The sequence below is a fragment of the Artemia sp. Qi Xiang Cuo genome, chromosome 2, assembly GCF_049724085.1.
Source record: "Artemia sp. Qi Xiang Cuo chromosome 2, ASM4972408v1, whole genome shotgun sequence".
In the NCBI taxonomy this organism is placed as follows: Eukaryota; Metazoa; Arthropoda; class Branchiopoda; order Anostraca; family Artemiidae; genus Artemia; species Artemia sp. Qi Xiang Cuo.
In genome coordinates, this window is record NC_142795.1 from 29,825,355 (window position 1) to 29,850,176 (window position 24,822).

Consider the following 24,822-nt stretch of genomic DNA (forward strand, 5'->3'; position numbering starts at 1 on the left):
TCCACGCCCACCATTTCCCGAAACACATCCAATCAAAATTTTGAGATAGCTATTTTTTTTAGCGTAGATCATTTCCAGATAGAAATTATGTTTTTGAGGAGGACACTCCCCCACAGCCCTCAGGGCAAGGGTTGTAAGTTATGCCCTGGGGCCATCAAAGGTTTTTGTAGATAGCTTTGTCGTAGAAACTTCAAAAAAGGCTCATTCGATTGGAAATTCAAAGGGCTAGAGCCCGTTTTAATAGTCGAAAGTGATTGGAGGGCAATATCCCCCTCTCACGCCCACCTTTTCCCCAACCACATCCAAAGAAAATTTTAAGATAGCCATTTTGTTCAACGTAGTTGAAAGTTTTGTAAATTAGGTATTTAAGGATGACAACCCCCTCCCCCCCACAGCCCTCAGGACAAAGTTTGTTAGTTATGTCCTTGGGGGATATAGGGTTCTCATATAAAGTGTTTTCGTAGAAACTTAAAAAAGGGCTCATTCGATTAGAAATTTAAAGTGCCAGTTCTCTTTTTTAGAGTTGAAACTGATTGGAAGGCAACAAACACCCCTTCCACATCCACCATTTTCCCAAAAACATCCAATCAAAATTTTGAGATAATCATTTTGTTCCACGCAGTTTAAAGTTCAGGAAGTTATACCTTTGATTAGAACACTCCCCCCACAGTCTTCAGGGCAAGGGTTATAAGTTAAGCCCTGGGGGCATGTAAGTTTTTATTGAAATCTTTGTCGTAGAAACTTGAAAAAGGGCTCATTCGATTGGAAATTCAAAAGGGCTAGCGCTGTTTTTAATAGTCTCGACAGTGATTTGAGGGCAACTAACCCCCCTCTCACGCCCACATTTTCCCCAAACACATCCAATCAAAATTTTTAGATAGTTATATTCAAAGTAGTTGAAAGTTTTGGAAATTAGGTCTTTAAGGATGACAACCTTTCCACCCCCACATCCCTCAGGGCAAGGGTCATAAGTTATGCCCTAGGGGCATATGAGGTTTTTATAGAAAGCGTTGTAGTAGAAACATCAAAAAGGGCTCATTCAATTGAAAATTGAGAGGGCTAGTGCCCTTTTAATAGTCGAAAGTGATTGACGGGCAACTAACCCTCCTGTCACGCCCACCATTTCTCCAAACACATCCAATCAAAGTTTTGACATATCCATTTTGTTCAACGTAGTCGAAAGTTCTGGAAATTAGGTCTTTTAGGATGATAACTCCATCAGAGCCCTCAGTGCAGGGGTTGTAAGTTATGCCCTGGGGGCATATAAGGTTTATATAGAAATTTGTTGTAGAAATTTCAAAAAGGGCTAATTTGATCGGAAATTGAAATTGCCCTTTTTAATAGTCGAAAGTGAGTGGAGAGTAATTAACCCCCCTGTCGTGCCCACCATTTCACCAAACACATTCAATCAAAGTTTAGAGATAGCCATTTTGTTCGACGTAGTTGAAAGTTCTGGAAATTATGTATTTAAGGATGACAAACCCCCAGAGCCCCCAGGGTAAAGGTTGTAAGTTATGCCCTGGGGGCATATAAGGTTTTTATAGATAGAGTTGTCATAAAAACTTCAAAAGGGGCTCATTCAATTGGAAATTGAGAGGACTAGTGTCCTTGTTAATAGTTGAAAGTGATTGGAGGATAACTAACCCCCACTTTTTGGATAACTCTCACGCCCACCATTACGCAAGACACATCCATTCAAAATTTTCAGATAGCCATTTTGTTCAACGTTGCAGAAAGTTCTGGAAATTAGGTCTTTGAGGATGACAACCCCCCCCCAGCCCTCAGGGCAAGGGTTGTTAGTTATGCCCTGGGGCATAAAAGGTTTTTACTGAAAGCGTTGTCGTAGAAACTTCAAAGGGGCTCATCTGATTTGGAATTGAAAGGGCTAGTGCCTTTTTAATAGTTGAAAGTGATTGGAGAGTGACTAACGCCCCTCTCACGCCCAATATTTTCCCAAACACATTCAATCAAAATTTTGAGATAGTCATTTTGTTTATCGTAGTTGAAAGATCTGGAAATTATGTCCGAGGATGACAACCACCCTCACAGCCCTTCGGTTAAGGGTTGTAATTTATGCCCTGGGGGCATATAAGGTGTTTATAGAAAGCGTTGTCGTAGAAACTCAAAAAGGGCTCATTCGATTGGAAATCGAAAGGCTTAGTGCCCTTTTTAATAGTCGAAAGTGATTGGAAGGCTTGACATTTTTATAGTAAAGATCGATGTGGGTATAATGTATTATTTTTTGGTGTTGTTGTTGTTTAGACCAGGGCACTTCGTATAGAAGGAGTTGTCGTAGGAACTTCGAAAAGGGCTCATTCGATTGAAAATAGAAAGGGCTGATGCCCTTTTTAATAGTCGAAAGTGATTTGAGGGAAACTAATCTCCCTACCCCGCCCACCCTCCCATTTGTCTTTATGTTTAAAAACTAAATTTTGTCTTAAGATTAAATCAAAATGTACTGTGTTAATGCTAATTCCCAATAAGGCATCTCAGCAGTATCCCAAAAACAACTGAGGGTATTATGTTCAAACTTTTGGGGCTACTTCTGCTCTTAAAATTTGACCAAATAAAAATAGCGTAAGTGTATCCAAAATATCAAAGAAAGTAAACAGATTTTTTTGCAAATGGTATCAAGTTTTCTATTTCAGGTCAACTAGAGGAGGTATGAAACTTAATTAAACCACACTATTTGTGTCCAGATTATGTAAAAGGTTGTAAGTTTTTAATAATTGCTGAAAATTTTTCTCCAGCATACAAATAGCAGACCAAACTATAAATTCTTAAAAAAAAGAAAAGATTTAATGTATTATTTTCTTTTTCCTTGAAAAGACTTCAATAGAAAACGAACAGAAACTAATTAAAAAGAAAAATTCCACAAAATAAGTTTTTCAAAGAAAAATAAAGAACTCCATTAAACAAAAAATGAACAAAAATAAAATCAAATAATCTACCAAGTGTGAAACTACCACAAATCAACATCGATAAATAAATGAAAGTCAAAACAAACAGAAAGTACAACAAATAGCCGAGTCAAACTCAAAACGAGCAGAAATTAACATAAGTTGGGCTCAAAATCCCTATGCCTTCCCAAGTCCAGAAGATAATTTGCACTTTACTGAAAAAAATACGAGTGAATGTGCATTGTCAGTTGAATATACATACAGTGATACTTAGTAATAACACTGACGGTACTATTTGATAAATCGGAATTATGAAAGTACAAACATTTAAATTTTTTTCAGTAAAGAGCAAATTTTATTATGGCCATGGGAAGGGATAGGGGTTTTGAACCCAATTTATGAAAATTCTTGTTTGTTTTGAGTTTTCTACCAGTAGAGATGCCAAAGCGGGCAGTAGGTATGAAAAAATCGAGTACCCCCTGCTCTAGATGTTTGGTATTTTTGAAGGGAGCCAGAATACTGCACTCATTTATGGTAGTTCGTGTTTTTTTTTTGACTTCATTGATCTTGTTGATTTATGATTGTTTTAGATTTAGTTCTAACATTTATCGCTATTTCATTTCGCTCCTAGTTCAATATCACTTTGTTTCATAATTTACACACTGTTTTTCATTATAATGTCTAATAAGCAAGTTCAGGATTTTTTTTATCCAAAATGAGAAAATTTGCAGCCGAGTGGCAACATGTATATTTACTAACTAAGGTAAAAATCAAACGCAATCTGTGAAGTGTGTACTTACTGTATTTTGATTTTGGACGTTTATATATCAGTAATCACTTGCGAACTATGGTGGAGGTTGGGTAGCAGTTAAAAAAATCAATCTGTGTGCTGTACTTTGTTTTTGTGTGCTCATATTTTGTTTGAATCCTGTATGTGTGATCAGTGAAAAATCCTCAAGTACCAACTTTTGCAGATATTAAGCATCAAGTGTCAAAAACCATTTTTTACAAGCTTTGATGGAAGTCAAACATAGATTCACTTTTCTTTGACTTGGACAGTCGTTTGATCATTTAAGACCCCTCACCAGATGATCCTTGAGTTATCACGAATCAAATGAGCTGCAAATTTTTTGCACTTGCGGAAGGAGGGCACCTGCACTGCTGGTTCCCTGCAGTGATGTAGACCTAAATTCTGGCACGATTCTAATTTTTTTTAAATGAAAAGTGTTGGTCTTGCTGCTAAAATATATGTCTGAAGTTTCTTTTTTTAATTATATGTTTTGCATTTTTGGGCCCTTGCCTTTCAGGCTGTACAAATCATAATATCCCCGGAGGTACATATTATTATCTTTCAACCTTTCAGATTAAAGCGGCTATTTTTGAATTTTAGTCAAGCAGCACGTGGGGCCCGGGGTACAAAAGCCGTTGAAAGGGCATTTGGTTGTCAATGATAGACTTTGACCCTTAAAAAGGCACTAGACCAAAGTGCGCAATCGGATGTGGCCCTCCCCCGCCCCCCGCTTTCACAAACTACTTATTCCACGTTATGAGGCCTGAGGGGAAAACTTCAATAAAGAAAAAATATGTGTGAGAAACACAATATGATTTACACTAAGATTTTCACAATATTTGTAAATCATAGAATCGGCTTTGATTTAGAAATGTTTATTTAAGATTTTTACAAAGAAATTTCGAGCTGCTAGAATTTTATTTATTTTTAATAGGTACTTCTGGGGTCCAGGTGTTTCTTCTTCTAATTCACAGCAGGCGGGCATGTGTTTTTGTGCTTACAATTTGAGGGTATTCTTGTTCTTCCTTTGTCTTTCGGGTTTTTTTAGGGACGCAGAGTCTCATTGAAAAGCTAGTATGGTGTAACAACGGAAATAACTGATGTACAACTCTATGTCTAGCCATGCAAAAGTCTGCTGTTGTACTTTTGTCACTAGTCAGCCATTTTAATTTTGAAAAAGATTAAGAATTAACCTGATACTTAGCAAAAACTTTATGTATTTGGTATTTAGAGTGTCCAGTTTCATGAAAGCGGGAAAAATCATAAAGAAAATGTTACTAAGAAGATTACTGATCTCAGAAAAAAAGGCATCAAAGAAAAACAAGAAAAGGACGAGTTTGATGAAGAAATGAGAAGAATAGAAGAGGTTAGTAAGTTTGTTCACTTCTATTACAATACAGGGAAAATTTCTCTCTTCCGTAAAATTATCTGATGAAGTTCCTATAGAAAACTAATAGCCTAATTCTATTATTAAAGATTGTGTTATTATTTTTAAAATGATTATTTTCGCATTTTTTCTACTTTGAAAATCTAGATACTTAGGTTTCCTAAGCAGGCTAATTGAAATTATTAATGCTTTAAAATTACAAATAATAAAAAATTCTCATAGTATGTGAAAATTTTGAATAGGATCCAAATTTTAATCCAATGTTTTAATTAAGAGGCTAAAAAAATTGAAAATATTCCTACAATTAACACATAATGACAGTTTTTAATTGTCGCAATCAAAGTAATGCTGCTATAACTCATACAGTGGCTCCTTAGCCAAAATGTATCAAGCTCCGGATATAAGTAACAGTTCAGCAGGGAAAATCCTTTTATTCGACAGTGAAACACAAAAAAAAATCTCTTTATATTTCGTTCACATGTACAGTGGCCGTCTTCAGCAGATTTTTTTTAAAGTTTCGCTGTCGAATAAAAGGATTTTCCCTATTGAACTGTTATTTATACGTCATGAAGAGACAGCGTGGTCTTCGAAAATATTTGCTCTGGATACATTTAGAGCTTGCTCAAAATAGGTGTAGTTGTAAAAATCTAATCTGTAATTAGCTTTCATCAATTGTATGTTTTCACTTGGCACTTTGCATATACTGTATGTGTATTAAATAGTTATTTATAAAAATGCAGGCTTAGGGCCTATACATTATTATCAAGGTCTGGTCCATAAGAAAACCAGGAAAAAAACAGACTAACTGTTCATAATATGAAAAATATGAAACATTATTGGGAAATCTCGAAAACCCTCAGGTTTTGGTGTAGGCAAGGACCAAAAATTGAAGATATTGTTCATGTTCAGTTTGATTCATCGCAGTTTTCAGATACGAAAGCAGACGATGACATCATTCTTTACTTTTTAATAGGACCGAGAGAGTAAGATACATTGTAGAAGTCGTGTCTTCAGAAGGCACTGCACCTCTCTACTGATAAAACAGAAGCAACAGAAAGGCTTAGGAAGAGTTGAATTATAATGTAGAAGAGGGGATAAACAATCCTAGTTCCATTAATAAGATCCAACCCATAACACCACAAGCTTTTTGGTTTTGAATTAAAGCTAGGATTTCATTCCATAATATCTTTTATTCTCTGTTGGGACAGTAGAATTACGAATAATTGCCCTTGTCCAGAAATTTGTAAAGGTGACAAAAGTCCCCCACTAGTTGTAGGACAGGTTGAAACTTTTAGCTGTTATAAAACCGCATGTTGCTGAACCAGCTGCAATGCAGCCGTTGTCTTCTTTATTATTATCATACAAAGCATTACCATTTTGCGCTTATTTTAAATGTATATTTGCACTATTTCTGAACATGATAAAGTTCTGGGAATCAGTTTTGGAAACTTGAAAGATCTCTATATACCTCTAAGCTACAGGATATTTATGAGATAGCTCATGTGAAAAAGACTAAACTACTTTTTTTTAATGAAATATAGGGATAATTGCCTTTTTTTTATCGAAAACAACCTGTTATGGTTTTGAAGAGAAAGTTTCTGGTAATTTTACGCATCGGATACTGAACGAGATGATCCCCAGTGCGTCTAAATCAGTTAAAATGCTATTGTAGAGGCGGAAAGAAGAAAAAAAAACTGATTTGAACGAAGATTCTACGTGTGGGTATTAGAGAAAAGGGAAGGAGATATGGGATCAAACATATTCCTTCAAATGGGGACTGTGTAGCGGATGGTATAATAGGAACATTTCTTGTTTTTAGAATATCTGACAAGTTAACAGGTGTAATCGTCAATAAACCAGCACGCTAGTAAATGAAATATTCTAGCTTCTTTTTTTTCAGGCTGCTCTTGAAGCATACCAGTCGGATGTCTACAAGAATCCAGATATGACAGGCTTTGAGGTTCAACAAAAAGTGGAAGAGGTAACTGGAGAAAAAATTGAGAAGGAATGTGATTGGTACGAAGCAAAATCGGATGAAGGTCATACATACTATTGGAATATCAAGACACAAGGCAAGTACTTAAGTTATATACCTTATCGAGTAGTTTTTGGTATCAAAGGTGACTAGAAACTGAAGTTTATCCACCATGATAGGTACCATTCCAACATTACAAAGGCCTGCTCCCCTCAAAGTGAAATGAAGGCAAAATCAGTTCAAGAAAAGCAGTCAAGAGCCGTATGTTTGTATGGACCTGGAATATAGTATAGTTTTCTCAGCGGCCTTAAGATTCATTTGATGGATTCATTAAGATCCAAAGAAGAAACTGTGCAGACAATTGTATTCTTTGAGGCATCAATATTCTCTTAGTATGCTTCTGAAACGAACACAATATGGTCTATTGCTTTTCTGTTGTCAATAGGGAGTGGCAGTAATTGACATTTTTGTTGGAGGTGTGGTGGGGGAAGAAATACAGGAATTTGCATTTGAATGTAACCTTCTTCATTTCATTTATAAAGTCTTAAATTGAACTATTGAGAGGAAGTGTTGCGGAGACAAATTAACATATACAATTTTTGCGGGAAGTGGTGGAGCCAAGGAAATGATGTAAATGAACTTTAATTTTTAAGAGGAAATATTTTGATATAATCGTGTAATGAGAACAATATTGACGACCACGGTTACACCCTCTGCAATGACGACAAAGCGACTCTCAACGTGAATAGCATCGCAGAATGCGACAGGGATGTGAGCGACCTCAACTTTGAAAATAAGCTTGTTGCCAGCGACTATTTTAGTGTTGAGGCAAATGAAGATTAACAGTGCCAATAAGAAGATTGAAGACAGAGGATGATATTGATGACAGCCTCTACGATAATAGGTATTGGCACTAGAGATTGAAGTTGGCGTCTACAGCTGTATTAAAATGGAGGAATAACCGTAGAATAATTTGCATACAGTTTATTTCAGCCTCTTTTTTTTTAACATTCGTCCGTCCCACTTAGTTGGTTTGGTTGGCTAGATTCTTAGTACTGGGAACAAATCCCAAATATATCCCGATTCCGGTTCTTATCCAAAAAAATTTTGCTATATTATCAATATTTCTATCTACACTTAGTGGGTAGCCGAGGGGTATCATATTCTTCGTGATAAATGTTAATTTCAAACGACCAGAAGAAAAAAAAACTAAGTACTAATTCAGATTCTCACTGTCTGGGAGAGAAAAATGTGCAATTAAGTATTCTTCCCTGTCTATGGATTTTTTTTTTTTTTTTTACTTCTACATTATCGTATCGTCAATCGGATGTACTACGAGTAGCCTAAGTATGCACTTCTGTTGAACTGTGTCTTTATCGTTACTTAGTCTATACAATTTCTTAATCGTTCCAGCAACTCAATGGGAGAAACCTCCTTGTGGTTACTTAACTCTTGAAGAACAGCAAAAACGAGAGGAAAAACATCTCGAGGATGTGAAGAAAAGCGTTGTTCCCGAAGAAGAAAAGAATGAAAAGCATAAGGGGATCAAACTTTCAAAGCCTACCTTGATTTTCAAAAAGAAGGTAGCTAAGGAAGAGAAGGCTGTCTCAAAAGAAGAGGTATCAAATTCAATATCCTATGGTCCTGTCCCTGCTGGAGACCCTTATGGTGGATGGGAAACAAGGGTCAAACCCATGTAAGTTCTCTTTTTCTTCTTTAAATGTAAAGAAAGATACCCATAGCGTTTCCGTAGAAATAAGGACATCTCACAACCGAGGTCGTGTCCAGGGGAGGGTTACCGGGTTTGAAAACCCTCAAGCCCCCCCCCCCAAATTTTGTCTGACTCGTAAAAACGTTACAAAAATGCACATAAACCAAATATTGGTGCGTTTTTTAAGGTTTTTTTTTTTGTAACCCCCAAACAAAAATCTTGGATGTGGCCTTGCACACAACCTGTTACTCTTCAATTACAACCAAGGCATTACCAATGTGTAGGACGTTAAGCCTATCTTTCTCTAAAATATACATTTTCTTGACCGTGGATAACCAAATGGAGTTGCCTCTTCCGATAAGCCCTCCACTTAAATGCTTTTTTCGGTGTGGTACTACTGCCCTCTTTTAAGTTGTCCCTGTTCCAATTTCCTCCTTTTTATGTATATGTTTTGACAAAAAAATTGTAACAGGAATAAAAAAAAAATGAGAGATACATTTTCTAACCTGCGCAGCTTAGGTAAAAGAAGGTAAACAGGTAACATGGATTCTGGCTGGCATGTCAGTCGGAAATCATAATTCCTATTCAAAATTCTTTCAAGTATACAGTGTGCTTCACCATTTTGTATTCTTTTTTTAAAGTGACATTTTTAGACATTGTAAGTCAAATGTTTGGGAGAAATAAGTACCAAAAAATTCTAATGAACAACCAATTGTATAGATATCAAGAGCTACAAGACTAGAGCAATATGGAGCATCGGGATGGGGAGCATAATTGCAACGGTTAAGATCAACCCCTGTTTAAAACCATGCCTTAAATGTATATTCGCTCAAAGGTAATCAATTTTTTATATATGAAACTTATAAATGAATTCCACATTGAAACTTTCCTTGTTAAGCTCCTTGCCTCTTTTCTTTCTAATAGATCTCAAGCAGTTAAATATCTAAATTGTTTCTCAGATCACCTCCCCATATTTAATGGCATTCCTCAGGGGACTATTCTAGGTCCTCTCCTTTTTTCTCTTATGATTAACAGCCTTTCAACCCTTTATGACAATAGATGGAAATTTGTCGATGACTTGACAGTTTTAGAGATATGTCATAAAAACATCTTTAGCAACCCAATGGGCATACTCCAAGATATTGCCTGTGAGGCCTCTTCCCTTGACATGACAGTTAACCCTTCTAAATCCGCAATAGTCTCAGTAAGTTTCCTTAAATCCCCTCCCCTTTTTCTTGCTCCTATTCCTCCTGAAACCTCTGTCACATCTCTTAAACTCCTTGGTGTTACAATTTCTTCTAATTTGAAATGGGATGCCCATATAAATAATATCCTACGACAAGCAAACTCCTCGTTTTCCCTCCTTAAACTTTTAAATAAATTCAGTTGCCCCCACTCACATTTACTGCAAGTATACATTTCTTTTGTGCGTCCCATATTAGAGTACGCTTGTCCTGTGTGGCACCCTGGCCTCTCTAATGAAGCAACACAAAAAATTGAAAATGTCCAACAGAGAGCTCTAAGAATTATTTTTAAAGAGGGCAAGATACCCTATTTGTATTTGTTAAATATTTCAAACCTAGAGACCCTCGAGAGACGAAGAGATAATTTGTGCCTCCGTTTTGGTAAGTTTGCACTTTTGAACCCCCGTAATGCGAACTTTTTCCCTGAATACCATGTACCTGATAGAAATCGTCCTCCACAAACTGTGTCACAGCCTATTCCCACCTTGTCTCCCATTCTCTGTACTATCTCGCAGTATAAGAAATCTTTTATCCCTTTTTTTACTGATTTAATAAATAGTGGTTAATTTGTGAATAAATTTTGTCGTTTCTCTTATATAATAAAAGAAACAGCTCGGTTTTCTCTATACTCTTTTTTTTGTTCCCTATCCCCTTTTTATTTTGTTTTTTAAATATTTGTTAATTTGTATATTATTTTTTTTTTTTTCAGTTTTATTAGTTTTTATATTATTAAATAGTTGCCATTTTTAATTTTTTTAATATAAGTGAACAAGTAATCATAAAGCATTCCGATATTTGATTTTTTTTTTTTTTTTTTTTTTTTTTTTTTCATTGGTTGCCAATCTTTAAATTGTTGTGCTTTTGTTATGATTTTCTTGCTTGTTTGTTTTTTTATGGACTTCGAAATTCGAATTCGGCCCTTCAGGGCTTGTGATAGTAATTTCTCGAAATAAATATCTTATCTTATCTTATATGTATCAACAGGGGAGATATTCGCTTCTCGGAAAATTGTTTCTTCTGTTTGCTATAAGCTACCTTTGCTGCAAGGTAACTTCATAATATCTTCAAAACTCTGTACTTCCACTCTAAATTTATTGGATTAGCGAAAACTCATCTTCCTGAGTATTTTTTCGACCATACAAGCTATTTTGTAGACAAATATACACTACTCACAAAATTAACTGTATTCCACATTAAAAAAAAATACTCAACCGAAAAGTTTTCTGATCTACTTTTAATTTTCAAATAGTATCAGTAGCAGATGATTTAATCAAAACCAAAATTTAAACGAGGATTAGTCCCTCATTTTGCCATTATCATTTTTGCTATATAATCAAGCTCAAACAGGAGTGGCGCCCCTTGAGGAATTATAGCCTAGTAAACGACACAGCATTCGCATGGGACTCTGATTGATGGATAATTCTTCTGGGCTTGATATTTTGACGGGCGTCTTCTGCCTGAAAAACCTCTTCCTAGCTAATTTATCTACAATGGGCTGCCTCCCCGTAGTAGCATAATATTTGTAGGCATGCATATATAATGAGTCGGAGGTAATAGGCTTGAGATTGTCTGTGCAGGATTTCGACTCTTGTTGATAGAAGAGCATCGCCAAGTGCTGAAAACCATGTTGTGACCAAGATGGGCCCAGGATTGCAACAAGCCTCCGTTCATGGAGGTCCCAGGGACTTCTTGCTGTTCGGTTCTAAGCCGGCTTAAGCACTTCGGTGTAGATTTGAGAAGATATGTGATCCCCATCATGCACTGGTATCCGGATCATTGCTTGTCCTGATGCCAAAATAATGTCAATGATTTAAAGAATATGAAAATTGGAACTTGGGATGTTACAACTTTAAAAAATGACCATCGTATCGACATTTTGAGTGACGAATTTAGACGATTCGAACTGGACTTATTAGGAATTTCAGAAGCTCATATCCCAGGGGTAGGAAGCATGAAATTATGTGATATAGAATTTGTTTAATCAGGCAGGAAGGATGGGGAACATAGACAGGGAGTAGGGCTCATGATGAATAAGGAAGCTGCTAAGTCTTGTTTAGGCTGGGAAGGTATTAATAATAGAATACTAATTGCTCATTTAATGACTAAAAAGTTAAAATGTATCAGTTATAGGCCCCTGCAGAACCGACTGACAGAAATACTAGTGACTCAGATGAATTTTACTTACAGCTACAGGAGCAAAAAGACAGGGTCCCAGGTAGAAATATGGTGTTTTTACTAAGAGATTTTAACGTCCAGGTTGGTAGAAATAGGGATATATGGTATACCAGCCTAGGTAAGTTTGGTGTAGGAAAAGAAAACATTAATTGATACAGACTTTTGCAATTTTGTAGGTATAACAATCTAGTTATAACCAATACGGTGTTTGGTCATAAAATGGCTCATAAGTTAAACTGGTATTCACTTGATGGTAAGACAGCAAACCTTATTGATTATGTTATGGTAAACCGAAGACTGGCAGGATCAATAAGAACAAGAACTGGCAGACGAACAAGATACTAGGGTATTTAGGAGTGCTGTTATTGATGTTAAAAGTGAAGATCACCATCTAGTAGTGTCCAGGGTTAATTTAAAGCTGAAATTTCGGAAGGTTAACTACCTCCCGGGGTTTTATGATGTTAGTAGAGTCCAGGATGAGAATTTGAGAGAAAGTTTTCAGGAACAGTTGAATACTAAATCGGAAAGTTTAAAATTTGACAGTGTGAAAGATGGATGGAATTATTTTAGGAAAACAATTTTCGAAGTTGCTGATGGTGTCTTAAGGAAGAAAGATAGGAATGTAGCTAAGAATATTAGTGAAAAAGCTTTATGTTTAATAAAGAGGAGAAAGGACTTGTATAAGAATTATCTGAGTGATAGATCATATGAAAACATAAGGAATTTAAAGAAAGTGGAGAAAGCATTAAAATATGAACTAAGGAGATGTGAAGTGGAGGCTATGGATAAAATTGCCGATGATCTGGAAGATGCAGCTAGACTACATAATAGTATAATATTGTACTGGCATGTTAATAAATTGAGAGGGAGTAGTCAATCCGCACTTGGCCCAGTTAAAGATAGGAACGGGGCCACAATTAGTGATAAGGAAAGAGTCAAAGAGAGATGGGCAAAACATTTTCAAAATTTGCTGAACCGAGATAGAGCTGCAGGAAAAGATATAGGCGAAAATGAAAAAGTTTGTGATGCCTTGGATGTGAAGGTAGATTTGTTTTGTGAGGATGAATTAGCGACAGTACTAAAAGGATCAGAAACAATAAGGCTCCAGAGTCTGATAGGGTGGAAAAAGAGTTTCTTAAATATGGTGGCTCTGAGGTTAGAAATAAGTTACTGAAGATTATGAATATGATTTTTGAAAAAGGGGAAGTACCTAATGATTTTAGGAAAACCTTAATTAAGCCAATTTATAAGAAAGGTGATAAAAGTGAGTGTGGTAGTTATCGAGCTATTAGTCTGGTTTCTGTAGGTAGCAAATTACTTACTAATATGATGCTTTTTAGACTGAGAGATGCCGTAGACAAAGTTTTAAGAGAAGAACAGTGCGGTTTTAGAAAAGGTACAGGATGTGTCGACCAACTTTTCACTCTTATAGATTATGAGCAAACGTTCGATTATGTTGATAGAAGAGCTTTAGTAAAGCTTCTATTCTTGTTTGGTATACCAGAAAAATACATTAGAGTGATTAGTGCTATGCGCGATAATAACATTGCTGCGGTTAAGTTAGGAAATGAGGTTAGCAGCTGGTTTTGTAATAAATCAGGAGTTAAGTAATAGTCAAACTGGAAAGCGATCAGCCTTTAAGACTGCTTTACGCAAAATGAAATTCTGAAATGCCATTTAGACTTGTTTTTTTATTCAGTTACCCTTTCACCGTTACTAGGAAAGGGTCGTCCAATTTTAGTTTGGTGTTTTTATTTTAAGGTTTGGTTTTTATATTTTTATCAGTTTTATTCTGCACTGAGGACAGTCAAGCAGAGGTCTTGACCGAAATAATTGCATAATTTTTCAATTTTTTTCACCGGCTGTTAATTGTCCTCGTTTTCTTCCTTTCTTCTCGATTTTTTGTTTTAGTTAAGCAGGGGTGTGTTCTATCCCCCTTTTTATGGATTATTTTGATGAACTTTGTCTTAAGGAGAACAGGAAAGGCAAAGGGAGACCACGGAATCAAATGGGGAGGAAAAAGTCTCCTGGACTTAAATTATGCTGATGATTTAAGCCTCCTAGATGAAAGTGGGAGCAAAATGAATGAACTTTTAGAGATTTTGCGAGTTCAGGGTGCTAGAATATGTTTGAAAATTAATGTTAAGGAGACTAAGTCACTAAGGCTAGGAATACGTGAAGATGAAAATGTGACGTTGGATAATGAAAAGATTGATCAGATAGGCAGCTTAATTTACCTTGGTAGTATTATTAGTAAAGATGGTGAGAGCAGTGAAGGTGTTAAAAGTAGAATAACCAAGGCTCAGGGTGTTTTTTCATATTAAAAAAAGTTTGGAAGAATAGGAAGATAAGTCTGCAAACCAAGATTAGAATATTAGAAGCTACGGTGATGACAGTGGTCGAAAATAGCTCTGAAGCATGGGTGCTCCGAAAAGCGGATGAAGAGTTGCTATGATGTTTTTCAGAAAAATTGCCTAAGGATTGTTCTGGGTATCCGGCTGACTGACCGTATTTCAAACAATAGGCTGTACGAAAAATGTGGTTCAATACCGCTCCCTAGGGCTATAATGAAAGAAAGGTTAAGGTGGCTAGGGCAGGTTGTGCGGATGAAAGATGACAGATTGCCGAAGATTGTTCCTTTCGGCCAACCGTCTAGGGCTAAACGGAAAGCAGATCGTCCTCGTCTAGGGTGGGAGGACGTCATAAAGAAAGATTTAAAGGAAATGGGAACTTCTTAAGATGGTGTAAAAAGGGAGACTTTGAATAGACTGAGATTGAGGAGGAGAGCGTTGGCTGTGTTGGCCTCAGGCGGCTTGGTGCTGCGGTGAGTTGTTAGTAGCAGTAGTAGTATATAATCAAGCTCAAACAGGAGGCCTAAAAAAATTGGTTAATAATCTACATACTGACGCCTCCTCACTGATTCCTTCAATATTCACTCTAATGGCAAGATCTTCATGTCTAACACCATTAATAAATTAAGCCACTGTTTAATTTCATAATGATGCCCTTAATTCGGGTTAAATTGCCAAAGTTGCACCATTTCCTGGAATGAAGGTTGCATCGTATTTACAAATCCTGACAAAAAAAAGTTTTGCAGCTGTCTGAAGTGATCGCAATCGTGTTCAGAATGTTTTCACGTCGTGTTACGATTATTTACCATAATAAGCTAAACTTATCAAATATTCGAGTTAAAGTTTTGTAGCGGTTTGTTTTGTAGTTTCGAGAATGGCCACACAAGCCATAAGGCTTTTTGGGAATTTTTTCTTTTTTGTATTGTTTTTTGTGTTTTTTAAAATAAATTCTCTCTCTTAAAGACCCTGAGATGAAAACCAATACCTTAATTATCTTCTTATTTAGTATGTATTGACTGCATTTTTAGTAGTAGCATAAATTCTTTTTATGGTTAAAGCAGTAGTTGCAATCTAGTCAAGAACAGATCAGTGACCAAAAATTTGAAAATACGTGTTTTTAAGGAACTTTGTAGTGACAGATATTTCCTAATCTGTATTAATTTGGAAGTAGTATCCAGAGCTGTGGAGTCGGAGTTTTAGTAAATTTTGTCTGAATGGAGTCAGTGTTGGAGTCGGAGTCGGTTATAAATCATAAAAGCTATTTAAATGAAGCTTTAAAACCGGGCTGTGGAGTCAGAGTCGGAGCTTGAGTTGATATATTGAAAATGTCGGGGTTGGAGTTGTAGCGACTCCACAGCCCTGGTAGTATCCTGCTGATCTTGCTGAACAGTATTTTAACTATGAAAGTAGTATTCAATTTCTATTGAAAGTCTGAAGTCGCTTAAATATGACCATAAACCTTAAATACCACCATAGTGGAAAACCCTGGACTAGAGGTTTGCATCCCCCACCTTGAGCAACATCACATGTATGCAATCACATGTTTGCATCTTGCCACAACAAGTTACCATTTCCAGTCATTTTATGCTATGAAACATCAATTTTGGGAAATCATGTAAAAAATTACGAAGCATAGATTCTGAGATAACCAAATTATTTTCCATGGTCGGACATCTTAAAATAAGGTTTACAGTCCTTTATTTTGAAACCAAGGGAAATCGAACCGTTTTGTGTTAGAATAATTATGCACAATTGTTGTGACTCCTTATTTTCTTCCTTTTCCCTTGAGGGAGGGGGGGGGGGTATTTTTTTTCTTTTTTAAGTGAAACGGCAAACGATATTTAATTTCGGTTTTAACTTTAGGACAGACCAGACTGGCCCAGTTGACTTACAGCTACCTCAAACGGATCTAGAAGAAATACCTGTTCCACAATTGCACCCTGAGAAGCGTTTTAAATTCCAAACTAAGGTGGTAAATAGTCTTGGGGGTACTGCCGAGTTCAAAAAGCGAAGAATAAACGAAGAAACGAAAATGAATGTCCGCACAAGAGGAGAAGATTGATTTTAATAACTTTTAAGCGTGGGAGGGTCACTTTGAATTGGAGAATCGGGGTTTTAAGAAAAATTGGAACCGAAAAACTTTCCCGATTCTCAAGACAATTCCACGATTAAGTTGTGTTTTTGAAATACTAGAACAGTTTATCTTGGGTTCCCATCTACCAGTATTAAAATATGCAGTACTTGGACTTCATGAAAGTCTTTGATTGAGATAGGGCAATTTTCATACAAAGGATGGAATCATGTCAAGCTTTTCTAAATTGTCATTATTATTTGTACTTACAGGCTTTCGTAATTAAAGAATGTGAGTTTTGTTTATGTCGCTTAAAGGGCAATGCTGAATCTATAATTTCTTTTGTAGTCTTAATATTAGTTTCCTATATGAAAAAAAAATTATTTTAAAAGGTGGTATCAGTGAAGGTAAGAGTAGTTTTTTTGGCTGAGGTAATAATTATTCGATTTTTCTGGAAATTTGTTACTTTAAAACTTGGGATTGAGCAAAGGTTTAAGGCTCAAAACACTTTTATTTTGCCTCATTTCAGCAGAAGATCTATTTTGCAAGGTTTCACTTTTATGACACAAGGATTGTTAAAGTCAGTGCCCTTTAGAGGGAGAAGGAATGGGGGTAGATGGTTCAAATATTTTTCAAAGAGATTTTTAAGGGTCTGGATGTACTCCCGGAAGTTCCATTCACCTAACTCAACTGGTTTCCCAGATGGCAAAAAGCTCCTAAACTAGACTACCAAATATGATTTTAGCCCCATTGGCCTCTGCCTATTAACGTGCTAATAACTTAGTATCAACAGAAATTTTTTAATAGGTCAGTATAAACAAATCGAATAGTTTTTTTGTTTTTTTTTTCCAATTTTTTTTTTCAATATGGCCTTGTGTTTCAAATATGGTTCTGAAGCATGGGCACTCCGAAAAGCGGATGAAGATTTGCTAGATTTTTTCCAGAGAAATTGTCTGCGGATCATTCTGGGTACTCGACTGACTGACCGTATTTCAAACGGTAGGCTGTACAAAAATTGTGGTTCCGTTCCGCTTCCTAAGGCTTTAGTGTAAGAAAAATCGTCATTGTTGGGGCACTTCTTATGGATGAAGGAAAACAGATTGCCCTTATCGGACAGTCGTCGAGGGCTGAACAGAAAGCAAGTCGTCCGCAGTTGGGGTGAGAGGATGTTATACAGAAAGATTTAAAGGAAATGGGAACTTCCTGGGAGAGTTTAAAGAGGAAGGCTTTGAATAGATTGGGATGGGGGAAGAGCGTGCGTAGCTGTGTTGGCCTCAGACGCTGTGGTGAGTTGTTAGTAGTAGTAGTAGTAACAGTTTTTTTATGATTTTAGGGCACAAAGGCTCTAATCTGCACAAGTGTCTGGCATCAGACTTTACCTGAATGTTTTTCTTTGTTTATTCGTATGCTCTGGATGTATAAAAGCATGATACAAAAGCTAACATCAAAACCTAATTTTTGTAATGGGTGTCTTTTTTAACAAAGGATTTAAACTTCTATAGATAGCATAAATAATATATAAAATAGGTAGTCTATGAACTGTAGCTACCTCCAAGAGGACCTGAATGAAAGACTCGATGTATCTATAATCTTCCAAATTTGATATGCTTGATTGTGTTTACATTTTGGATTCACAAATGCATGTAAATGAATGTATAAAGAAGCCTATTTCCAGCAACTTGTGACCCTGTGTCTTCGAAAAAATGATTGAAATGAAATAGTTGAGCCAGGTAAATTAAAGAAAATGTAAATGTTATAGCTAGTGACCTTCAAATTGAAGGTTCTATTTTTAGCCAGGAATTAAAATCATCCACACTACTTATGCTTGCTGAATTTTAAGCAGAGCTGATTGTAAAATAGCTTTGTCTATGGACAAAATTTGGAAGAAGTACTTAAGGGCTAGGCACACGTAGCTGATTTCGGGAACTGATTTGAGCATCAGTGGACAAATGATAGCGGTAAGAAAAATTTGCTGAAAGAAAAATTTTTTGCGCGAGATTTTCAAAACAAAAAATCATGGACACAAATAGTCAACTGGAGTTTATTAATAGTTGCATCTTAGTTCTCAGTTTATTTCTCAGCTCAGTAGCGGGTTCTTTCACCACAGACATCTCTGGCTGACTATTTATTTGTATCCCTATCTTTTTTATGATGATCATGATGGAAATTGGTGCCGAAAACTAGAAAATTTTTCAAGCTCAAATCGACGCCGATTTCTTTTAAAATCAGCGCTAATTTGGAAAGGAGTTCCCGAAATCAGCTACGTGTGCCCATCCCTTTAGTGCTTATATCCTGAATCAAACAGTTCGTGGTAACGAACTGTAAGTAAGGAGCGACCCGGCTCAATAGTGATCGAAACTCTAAAAAACAGGATTTTGATACCAACAGATAGATCAGATTTTAATGCTGATTTCAAATATATAAGTTTCATCAAGTTTAGTCCTACCCATCATAAGTTACGTGCCTGAGAAAATTTGGCTGACTTTTGAAAAAAGGGGGGAAGACCCCCTAAAACTTATAGAATCTTAATGAAAATCACACCATCAGATTCAGCGTATCAGAGAACCCTGCAAAAATGTGGAATTTTGTATTTTTTTTTTTTCCAGAAGAAAGATCACGAATGCGTGTTTATTTGTTTTCTTGTTTCTTTGGTTTTTTTTTCAGGGGTGATCGTATCGACTCAGTGGTCCTAGAATATGGTGGTATGTCTCATTGGAACGCAAATTAAAATTTCTAGTGCCCTTTTTAAGTGACCAAAATAATGGAGTGCAACTAGACCCCCTCCCATGCTCATTTTTTCCCAAAGTCACCCGATAAAAATTTTGAGATATCCATTTTGTTCAGCATGGTCGAAAATATGATAACTATGTTTTTTAGGATGACTTAATCTCCCAAAGTCCCCGGGGGCAGGGCTGAAAGTTATGAATTTTAAAAAATGTTAACATACATGGGCGCCCATATGGGGGGGAAGGGGGGGGGTCTTGCCCCCCCCCCCTGGCTGAATGATGCTGCCTTATTTTTATATTTTTGTTCTGAGATTTCTATTATATAGCATTAAAAGTGCCAATTAGACAAAGTTTGCCCCCCCCCCTGGAATTCAGCTTATGGGCGCCCATGTTAAAATATAGTATTGGTTATTGGGAAGTATACAGACGTTTTCAAGGGGAATTTTTTCTGGTAGTGGGGGGGGGGGTCGGGGGTTATTTGGGAGGATCTTTAAATGGGGGAGGGACATTGCTATGAAGGGGGCGCCGGATTTCCCAGCATTATTTAAAAAAAAAGACCAGAAATTAAATAAAAAAACAAGTTTTTCAACTGAAAGTAAGGAGCAACATCAAAACTTAAAACGAACATAAAGTATTACGTGTATGATTGGGTTCGCCCCCTAGTCAATACCTCACTCTTTAAGCCAAAGCTTTCTTAGTACTTTCATAAGACCTACTTATTCTAATTAACGGCCTTTGTGATTAAGGGTTCATTTTTAAAGGATTGGAACAAAGTTCGAACTTTAGCGTAAAGAGCGATGTATTGACTAGGGGGCGAACCCCCTAATATACATATTGAAAATATATGAATATAGAAGTTCGTTATGTAAGCTAATTCGTAAGTTATGTATATTTATTACTAATAAAAACGTTCGTAAACCAAATTTCCAGAACTTCCAACTACGTTGAAGAAAATTTCTATCTCAAAATTTTGATTGGATGTGTTTGGGGAAATGGTGGGCATCAGAGAGGGGTTAGTTGCCCTCCAATCTCTTCCGACTATTAAAAAGGACACTAGCCCTTTTAAATTCTAATCGAATGAGCCCCTTTTGAAGTTTGTACTACAACACTATCTATAAAAACCTTATATGCCTCCAGGGTATAACTGACAACCCTTGCCCTGAGGGCTGTGAGGGGTTGTCATCCTCAAAGACACAATTTCCAGAACTTTCAACTACATTGAAAAAAAAAATGGCTGTCTCAAAATTTTGATTGGATGTGTTTAGGGAAATGGTGGGCGTGATAGGGGGGTTGCCTACCATCCAATCACTTTCGACTATTAAAAAGGGCACTAGCCGTTTCAATTTTGGATCGAATGATTCCTTTTTGAAGTTTCAACGACAACCCTTTCTATATAAAAAAACGTATATTACCCAAGGGCAAAACTTAAACCCCTTGCCCTGAGGGCTCTGGGGGAGTGTCATCCTCAAAAACACAATTTCCCGACTTTTTAACTAGGTCGAGCAAAATGAATATTTCAAAATTTTGATTGGATGTGTTTGGGGTAATAGTGGGTGTGAGAGGGGTGTTAGTTATCCTCCAATCCCTTTCGACTATTCAAAAGGGCACAAGCCCTTCTAATTTCCAATCTATTGAGCCCTTTTTGAAGTTTGTACAACATCACTATCTATAAAAACCTTTTATGCCCCCAGGGCATAACTTACAACCTCTGCCTCGAGGGCTCTGAGGGGGTTATCATCCTCAGACCTAATTTCTAAATCTTGTCACTACATTGAACAAAATGGCTATCTAAAAATTTTGATTGGATGTGTTTGGGGAAAAATTGGGCGTGAGAGGGGGGTTAGTTGCCTTCAAATCACTTTCGACAATTAAAAAGGGCACTAGTCCTTTGAATTTCCAATCGAATGAGCACTTTTTTAAGTTTCTACGACAAAACTTTCAATAAAAATCTTATATACCCCCAAGGCATAACACAAACCTTACCCTGGGGGCTGTGGTGGGAGTGTCATCCTCTTAGATATACGAGTAATTTCCGGACCTTTCAACAAAATGGCCATCTCAAAATTTTGATTGGATGTGTTTGGGGAAAAGGTGGGCGTGAGACGGGGGTTAGTTGCCCTCAAATCTTTTTCGACTATTAAATAGGGTACTAGTCCATTGAATTTCCAATTGAATGAGCCCTTTTTCAAGTTTCTACAACAAAAATTTTAATAAAAACCTAATATGCCCGCAAGGCATAACACAACCCTTACCCTGAGGGCTGTGGGGGCAATGTCATCCTCTTAGATATACGAGTAATTTCCGGACCTTCAACTACATTGAACAAAATGGCTATCTCAAAATTGTGATTGGATGTGTTTGGGGAAAAGGTGGGCGTGAGAGGGAGGTTAGTTGCTCTCCAATCACTTTCGACTATTAAAAAGGGCACTAGCCATTTCAATTTCCAATCGAATGAGCCCTTTTTGAAGTTTCTACGACAACGCTTTCTATAAGAACCTTATATTCCCCCAGGGCATAACTCGCAAACCTTTCCCTGATGGCTCTGGGGGGGTTGTCATCCTCAAAGACCTAATTTCCAGAACTTTCAACTGTGTTGAATAAAATGGCTATCTAAAAATTGTAATTTTATGTGCTTGGGGAATAGGTGGGCGTGAGAGGGGGGTAGTTACCCTCCAATCATTTCCGACTATTAAAAAGGGCACTAGCCTTTTGAATTTCCAATTTAATGAGCCCTTTTTGAAGTTTTTACGACAAAGCTTTCTATAAAATCCTTATATGCCCCCAGGGCATAACTTACAACCCTTGCCCTGATGGCTCAGGGGGAATGTCCTCCTCAAAACCATAATTTCTGTCTGGAAATCAACTACGCTGAACAAAATAGCTATTTCAAAATTAAATTGGGTGTGTTGCCTTCCAATCACTTTTGACTATTAAAAAGGGCACAAGCCACTTCAATCGAGCCCTTTTCGAAGTTTCCATGACAACTTTTTCGATACGAAGTGCCCTGGTCTAAGACCAAGAACCAAAAATAAATAATACATTGTGCCCACATCGTTCTTTACTTAGGCTGTGCATTTGCTCTGCCTATGACAATGCAGAATTTGGTTTATTAACTGTATTATTATTTATGGAATTTTGTGTAGTTATTGATGGGTTCCGACTTCTCGATCGATATTGCAATTCCGCCGAAATGAAATATTATATCAGTTGTATCGTGGAAGATTTTTGCAAACTATTGATGTTATTTTGACAGAATAGCAAATTTAAATTTGCACTTCTGTGTTTTTTGATAAACTACCCAGAAAGAACTTTTTTTCTGACTCGTAAGAACTGAAATACCTCTTTCTCAGAACTATTGTCTCAGTCGCATTAGTTCATGTTCATGAATAAACGCAAACTTAATATACTCAAAGCAAAGCAGTACATTCGTCGAACAAGCAGCTATCCACTTTTTGCGAATGTACCCAGAAAACCACTCATTTCAAATAAAAATTGGAATGAAATTTGCCAGAAAAAGAAAGAAGGATAAAATCCAGTGGATGAAGAAAAATTGTTTTATGTGACTAAGAATTTGTTGACTGTTTTTTTTTTTTTTTTTTTTTTTTTTTTTTTTTTTTTTTTGCTTCTATGATCCTTGACATGGATACAGTGAAGTCAGCCATAGTTCATGACTAGTTAATTGGACTTCTAATATTTCTTTCAAGACATTTGAACAAATTGGGGGCACAATTCTATCTAAAAATTTGATGAAGTCAACTATAGTTCAGTTAAGTCCATCCAATGAAAATTAACACATGCAAATTTCTAGCAATGCATTCCTTTAGCTATAAAAAGAAAGAAAAACATTGTCTAACTCATTATGTAGAGATTCATTTAAGCAGAGAGCCCTCCTGACTTTATTTTATAAACAGTTGAAAAATTTAAGGGCAATATGTAAATAACTTCTTAGACCATTTTTTCGTTAGGGCAATTTGTTTAATGATTGGAGGATAACTTATAATTAATTCTATGTTTAATGATCAGAGGATAACTTATAAATAATTCTAAATGACGTAAGAGTGATCAGAACAGAGAGAGGCGCATGTGGCGGGATCCGTGCGTGCCAAATTTTAATTTACCGTCTTCTTAGCAAATAACCCTCTTTTTGTGCCTCGATTTGTCTTCTTTTGAGGCGTCGGTATTTAGTAACCCTGATCTGTATGCCTTCATCCCTATAAAAGGCAAAAAACTATGCAGATTTTCGGTCCATTGAGTTCCTTCTACCTATCCATCCAAAGTTCTATAGTACAACTATCGTCAAAACTTAAAATGTAAACTTAAAATGTACTTAAAATGTAAATAGCAAACCAAAATCTTAATATTTTTGTAGGAAAATCAAAAGAAACCTTACATATATTCCTTTTATGAGCAGAAAAAAGAAATTGTTTATCCAAAACGAACAGCCATTGATTTAGAAAAAAAAACTTTCCGAAAAAGTTTTTTTTAAGAAAAGTAATGAGCTAAGTTTATCCAAAGATAACGAGAAACAGCCAAATCACAATTCTAACTTTAAAAAAATAGAAAGTACTATCAATGAAGAAATGAAGCCTAAAATGAATAGAAATTAAAATGAACAATCCAGTCAAAATAAACAAAAGTTACCCTAAGATTTGTTTGGAGACCCATTTGTTTTTTCTCTTTTTTACCTTTTCTTAAAAAAGTAAACTTGTTACTTTGGTCAATATATTGGCGCCCTTGTGACATTGCCCCCCTCCTTCCAAGAATTTGCTGTAGATCCACCTTTGACCTGAAAGTTTTTTTTTGGAAAGTTTTTTTTAATTATTTATAAAATAATTATTTTAAATATTTATATCCATTATGAAGTCTGTTCATTCTGCTTGTCATCTATTCATTAATAGTTATTTCTGTTCATTTTAAATTTGAATTATGGTTTGAGTTTATATCCGGTCGTTTTTAGGTAAATGAATCTAACTCCATCCTTTTTTTTGAAAATTTTTTTGGAAAGTTTTTTTTAATTAGTTATAAAAGTCCGAATATCTTTGCCAAATTTCAAACCTATTTTTTCGAAAAGGGTTGTGTTTGTAGTAGCAGTAACTCTGCGTATTTTTATAGTCTGAAAGAATCAAGGCACCGCTTTATTTTATTTTTTTTTAAGGCACAGAGGTACACGGGCGAATGGGTTCTCAGAACCCGTGTTCAGCCACGCTATTCTGGTGCGTTACAATTTTGAAAAACCCGTATCCAACACGCTTTGAATGCTTGAGCTTGGGATGCCAAATGGACACTTTTAGTTGCTTTTGGACACTTTTTCACTCTGAGGAACACCGGGACACTATTGGATCAAAAAAGGACATTTTTCCAAATCAAAACCAAATGTCTTTATTTTCTTCTTCTTTTTTTTATAAATACGACTGCTTTTAATTTATTTTTTACTTTTAAGCTTTGGTAACGGCTTGGGGATTTTTCTTAGATGTTTTTGCGCCCTGCGCGAA

The 24,822-nt window shown here is 36.2% G+C and overlaps 1 protein-coding gene across 1 annotated transcript in view; it reads left to right on the forward strand.

Moving 5' to 3' along the window:
- Positions 1 to 16,907, forward strand: part of LOC148955111 (WW domain-binding protein 4) — a 30,284-nt gene extending 13,377 nt beyond the window's left edge. Inside the window, exons 3-6 of the mRNA XM_089100411.1 lie at positions 4,922 to 5,056; positions 6,978 to 7,149; positions 8,466 to 8,748; positions 16,397 to 16,907. Of these exons, the coding sequence (XP_088956537.1) occupies positions 4,922 to 5,056; positions 6,978 to 7,149; positions 8,466 to 8,748; positions 16,397 to 16,595 (789 nt within the window). The 3' untranslated portion in view covers positions 16,596 to 16,907. The remainder of the gene's footprint in view (positions 1 to 4,921; positions 5,057 to 6,977; positions 7,150 to 8,465; positions 8,749 to 16,396) is intronic.
- The last annotated feature ends 7,915 nt before the right edge of the window (positions 16,908 to 24,822 follow it).